Below are 6147 nucleotides of genomic sequence, written 5' to 3'. Positions count from 1 at the left end.
CGCTCTCACAGCTTCTGCTCTTTGGCTCGACTGAGACGAAATATGCAACGCGCGCTCGGCAACTCTCCTGACTTTTCAGTGTCCTCTCTCTTCCTCGCCCGTCCAGCCCCTCGGCTCTCTCGTTCCCCCGGTGCCCCCTTCGTCGCCGCTCGCTCTCACATCCGCCCACCACGTCTCTTCTTTAACCCCTTTCCTTCATCATCGTCCTCCCTCGCTGTCTGGTCCTCTCTTGCGTTAGCCCCTCATCATGCCTCCTTCTCGGCTGATTAGTAATTTCCAGCACTCTGTCTGCCTCTTGCCGACTGTCAAAACAACAGATTGAATCAACCGGAGTTAGAATCTGAAATATTTGCCTGCACCACTTTATAAAATTTTCTCTGCCTTCATTATTTTTCCCTCTCTCCTTCTGTCTCACACGTCCACCCACCAGCCCCTCTTGTTGTCTCTGCAGCAGCTCTCATCTCTGCGAATACACTCAAACTGCTGATTACTGCGACAGCCGTTATTAACCGATTAATCTGTGAGAAACGTTGCTCCTGATTTCCCTTCGCAAGTCTCTGTGACCTCTCACTAAGTGGAGGCTAATCATAATTGTTATTTTTTTTTTAGTTTTTTTTTTTTTAACTTTCATTATTCTCTTACCCTTTTTCACCTCGTGGCTTTCCAACTTCCAAATGCCCAAATCAGAGATGAAATACCAACAAAGCAGCTCTGAGTACCACGTAGGTGTCGTATGAAAGCACAGAGAAGACAAACCAGGTGTTTGTTTGTCCATTTTTCCCTGACTGTCGACTCGTTTTTATCCCTCGCCCCCTTTATGCTTCTTTTAGTCACAAAATGTATTCTGCTCGTCTCTGCTCCTCGCTTCCTGTACAAGAAAAGTGTGGCATCAGAAACGCCCTGAGGCAAAAGTTCAAGGAGAGATTAAATACTCGTAGCCAAGGCTGGATTTAATGAGTGCGCGCGCTGCATTTGTTGTAACATTGAATATTAAACATATTCTGAAATAAACGACATTAAATGTTCTGTGTTTTGCTAGTCTTTTCCACGAGGTGCATGCTAGGTCAAATGAATATTTTTTTTTTTTTTTTTTTGGGGGGGGGGGGGGGGGGGGGATGTTTGTTGTGATCATTATTTTATGTCATCGACTAAGAATCAGGTTTCAGAATAAACGTCAAAGCACGTGTGTAGAAGCTGTAGCACACAGTGACTATTTTGACCTAGCACTTGCCGGTGAGCAAGTAATAAAGCGAAAGAGACTAATTTGGGGGATTTCTGTCTTGGTGATTCTTTTTAACAATTAATTTTTCTAGCAAAATATTTCTTTGATAAGTTATAATACAAACAGTTTTTCCCCCACGCAGTAGCCTACATTACAAAATTCGCCCCTGATGTCACAAACGCCCCTTTTTTTTTCCTTTTTTTTTTTTTTTACTTACATTGGAGCTTTGCTTCAGGAGTCCCATTAGAGGAGACAACATCTGGAGCGGAGGTTGCAGCTGTGGGGGAGATTACCGAAACAACTAAAACAAAGAGGTAGTGATGGGCAAATGAAGCCTCGTGAAGCAATGAACCTTTCCAGCCGTTTGCTTTGCAAAAAGCTTCATTAGCTTCGATGCTTCATTCATTGGTCACTAGGGGGACATCTGCTGGTGAAACTGTAACAGCCTTGTCACTCAGTTGGATCAAACTTCCAAAAATTACTAAATGCAATATTGTCACAAAGTTTTCATCAGACTAATGTTTATTAACAGGAGAATCAATGAAACCATTTTTAATTGTCATATGTTTTAATTATTTAAATTATTTGAAGCCAATCAAATCCTGGTTTATGTTGAACGTCAGTGGTTGTGTTGGGTTTTCTTTTATGTCAGACGGATTTGACAATAAAGACATTTGATGTTTTGGTGTCTTTGGAGTGCAGTGCCTGTTGGGGCGTTCACTTTTTTTTCTTGGATTTATAATTGGCTCTTATATTTGGCTACATGTTGAATTTTAGTTCTGCAACACCATTAAATCTGTTTCTGCTGTGAAAGACTGATATATCTTTGCTAATTAGACTACAAATAATAATGGAACTTTGCAGAAGGTGAGAAATTGGGAGGTGGAGGGGTTAATTATTATCTAAGAAGAATTTTATTGTGAGGATAATCTCAAAATATTCCCAGATGTCAGAGATTTTCCTCTTGCTGGCTCCATTTCAGACAATTAGAAAAGCAGTAACAAACATTACATTTTGATGAGTGCCATAATCAATACACATCAAATGTGTCTCGGTCAATGTTCATTTTATTTTGGCCACTGAAGACAAATATTCTCCCCTGATGCGTGACCAAATGGACAACAACCCATGATGCAGCGCGGCTCATCGCACTTTTATTTTGAAAACCGACACGCAAAATGAAGCAGTCACGTGACCCAGGCAATGCGAGGCCTCGTTTGTTGCAAGTCACGTGGTTTTCAGCAAGACAGCACAAGCCTCGAAGCGGGGCTTCTTCGGACACGCCCCCTTTTTACTCGTTACAAACCTCGAAGCCAGGATTCAGATAGCCCATCACTACCAAGAGGAGAAAGAAGTCAATCTGGAACAAGAGGTCATGGAGGCTCGTTTCAACCCCAAAGTTCTGCTGCACAGATTAGGTAAGTGTGTTTTCACCCATTCAACAGTTGGCGCCATTTTGTAACGTAACGAGCACATGTTAAAAGTAACCGACTTATGGCAGCGTACACATTAGCGGAGGAAGGTTGTGAGCGATTTCAGCGAAGATTTCAGCGACTTATCTGCAGTGTAGAGGAAGAAACTAGATTGTGTGATGAAGAAGAGGGACTTTGTATGGTGGCACTATCGTGCCAAAACTCCGCTAGCTTGAGGTTCAGATGTTTAGCAGTGCGAATCCACTTAGCTTTTCAACGTTGCACATGATTGGCTATCTGCATTCCCTGTCCTCTGTGATAGACTGCCTTTCTATTTTTCGGAATTTGTGAAACGATACAAGTTTAAACAAAGGAATGATTAATTACATTCATTAATCCTTCAGTTTACTAATCCCAGAGGGTTTTATTCAGCCATTCATCCATTGTGGTCTCCTCCAAAAATAACAGCACAATTGAGATATCTTTGAGACAGATCTTTTAAAATATTAATTCTGAAATCAATCTTTTGCTTTGATTACTATAACCGTATATATTACCCAATATCAAAAATCTTTCATTAATTTCAAACAGGCAAATTATCTAGTTACCTAAAGGATCTTTTTTACTGGTAACTACTATCCCAGTAGCCTGGCCATTGCCTTTTTGTGCAGTTCTCAAATAAATTGGGTTGTTGTCCTTCATTAGAACCAGCTCTCTCTTCTTCCTCAGTTGATCTAGCTTCTGCTACCAAAACATAGCATCTTACTTAGGAAGCCGTTTACCCGCAGCGGTCCCTGGGAAAAGTGAAATGCTTTTGCTCTTCTTGGCTTAGAGACGGATGAAGCTTTCTGCTGTGGATCACCTTCTCTGAGGTTAGAGAAAATAAAACCACTTTGGCAATGTCATCGGAGCTCAGGGCAGTTTCAGACTTTTACAATTACTGAATACACAGTCAACAGATAAATCTTTGTTCCAGAGTTTCTTTAAAGAAGCAGTCTTTTACCTAGCCAGAGAGGATGAGCATTTCACTCGAGCGACCTTTTCTAATATATACTTTTCTTTTCTAATATGTATAATGTGCTTCAATGTTTCCTGCAGATATCAAGCGGATGATGGCGATTAAAGAAAAAGCCCCTGAATATCACAGATCTTGTGCTGACCTCCATGACCCTGAGCTCCACCACATGGAGGAGAAACAGGAGGGAGTCTGCGTCAGTCTGGGGGCGGAGCAGCTCAACAGGAAGGAGGAGATCAATGCCATCAGGTTTCCAGCCTCTGGCACTGGTGAAAATGATAAACAGCCCCCTCTGCTCTCACAGTTTTATCAAGATCAAATTAAAGGCAGTGAGCTTCCAGAAGAGAATAATGGGGGAATATCTATTACTAGGCAAAATCACGGAGATGGTTCCATTTCCATAGGCGCCGAGGACAACGGAGAGGACGATGATGTAGACGGGCACAATGCCTGCGAGGGGAGCAAAGCTCCCGAGTCGGATAGAAATATTGTTAGCAAACCTGTTTGCTCATCTGAGGGTACTGATCATTTTCTTCACGGTCGCTCTCCTCAGAAACACGTGACGCAGTCAGAAATGGAGTCTTCAACCTCTGAGGATAATGCGTGTTTTACAGAGAAGAAAAATGTTGACTCACAAAAGAAAGTACAGACAGGAGTGAGGATTGCATGTGAAGACTGTGGTAAAGCATTTACTGGAAAAACAACTTTAAGTGTACATAAGAGAATCCACACGGGAGAGAAACCTTACTCTTGTGATCGATGTGACAACAGATATAGCCATAAATTAAGTCTAAACATTCACATGAGAATCCACATGGGTGAGAAACCTTTCTGTTGTGATTTATGTGGACGAAGATTTGGTTCTAAATCATGTTTAAACCGACACATGAGGATCCACACAGGACAAAAACTGTCCTGCTGTGATCTTTGTGGAAAAAGATTTCGCGATCAATCAAGTTTAAACACTCACATGATGGTTCACACAGGACAGAAACCTTTCTTTTGTCATCAATGTGGGAAGAGATTTAGCCAAAGCGCAGGTTTAACATTCCACATGAGAGTCCACACGGGAGAGAAACCTTTCTGTTGTGATCTATGTGACAACAGATATAGCCATAAATCAAGTCTAAACATTCACATGAGAATCCACACGGGTGAGAAACCTTTCTGTTGTGATTTATGTGGACAAAGATTTGGTTCTAAATCATATTTAAACCGACACGCAAGGATCCACATAGGACAAAAACTGTCCTGCTGTGATCTTTGTGGAAAACGTTTTCGCGATCAATCAAGTTTAAACACTCACATGATAGTTCACACAGGACAGAAAACTTTCTTTTGTCATCAATGTGGGAAGAGATTTGGCCAAAGCGCAGGTTTAAAAATCCACATGAGAGGCCACACAGGAGAGAAACCTTTCTGTTGTGATCTATGTGGACAAAGATTTACCCAGAAATCAAATTTAAACAGACACATGAGGATCCACACTGGAGAGCAAACGATTTCAGTATGAATACTCGATCTGCACAGCTTCACTTAGCTGTGAAATATTTGTACGTTGTCTATGGTCTTGACTCAATTTCAACTTGGGTCCTGTTTTGTTTTGCTTTTATTTTATTCTAATCTTTAAACATTTTACATCATTTACAGATTATGATTAGATTAGATTATATAACCGGTAGTTTTAGCCAGTCACATTTTATTCCGTGTATTTCATTGATTGTTCAGATTGAGCTTTAGCACAGGTCTGTTTTGAGTGTACCCTGAAATTCCTTTTTTTTTTTTTTCTTTACCAGACTCATTTAATTATTGAAAATCGTTTGATGTAAAAAATAATTTTTTTTCTCTTATTATTGTCTGAAGTAAGTTAATTGTGAACATGCATGGCTTTTATTTTCTAATATCACATAATCCTACGTTTTTATTATCTATTCCTGGATTGTTGTGATTGGGTAAGATGCATTACGTCACTTCCTTTTGTTTCCGTTGCACTGTGTGGATGTTTGAGACTCTTGATTTAGTTTCTCTGCCCTGAGACATTGCTGACATAAGCAGATTAAAGCCCATTTTCTATAGCTGCACTCTACTTTTTGGGAACCCTTTGTAGTTCACAAGGATTTTCTCAGTTTAAGCACTTGATAGCTTAGTTAGATTAGCATCACCGCTACTTTCTGTACTGCCGTCTGTACGTCTGTCTGGATCGCCTCCTTTTGCCTCATTTTGACATCTTAAAACATACCTGTTGTAGCAATTTTCTCCATACAGATGTAGATGTGTGTGTATACATTTTGAATTGGGCATGTTTTTCGCGATGTATAAATCTGAAATAATTTTTGTGAAATTCCATCGAGTTCACCCCAGAAAAAAAATGAGCATGGGTTATGTACGTAACTCCTATTCCCAAATGGTTCACTAAGGTTTCAAACCACTTTTCTAACTTCCTGTATTGGCAAGCTATGTTGCAGTGTTTGTAGCTTGTAAATAAACAAAATAAGAGA

General features: G+C 40.4%; 1 protein-coding gene across 1 annotated transcript; it reads left to right on the top strand.

Annotated features, from left to right (window-relative positions):
- Positions 1-1447: 1447 nt before the first annotated feature.
- LOC103457949 (uncharacterized) lies at positions 1448-6147 on the top strand. The gene is made up of 2 exons (XM_008398442.3): positions 1448-2640; positions 3733-6147. Exons 1-2 carry the CDS (start codon positions 2598-2600, stop codon positions 5160-5162), a joined length of 1473 nt encoding a protein of 490 aa, XP_008396664.3. The 5' UTR covers positions 1448-2597; the 3' UTR covers positions 5163-6147.

This window comes from Poecilia reticulata, chromosome 21, assembly GCF_904066995.2.
Source record: "Poecilia reticulata chromosome 21, P_reticulata-male-v2, whole genome shotgun sequence".
In the NCBI taxonomy this organism is placed as follows: domain Eukaryota; kingdom Metazoa; phylum Chordata; class Actinopteri; order Cyprinodontiformes; family Poeciliidae; genus Poecilia; species Poecilia reticulata.
Note: the sequence above shows the minus strand (reverse complement) of the source record. Positions and strands in the feature narration are given on the sequence as shown.

Bases quoted from the DNA above. Each gene is read 5' to 3' on its own strand.
- LOC103457949 (XM_008398442.3), top strand. From the start codon at position 2,598: ATGGAGGCTCGTTTCAACCCCAAAGTTCTGCTGCACAGATTAG. The intron at 2,641-3,732 runs GTAAGTGTGTTT...TGTTTCCTGCAG, and splicing joins AGTTCTGCTGCACAGATTAG to ATATCAAGCGGATGATGGCG.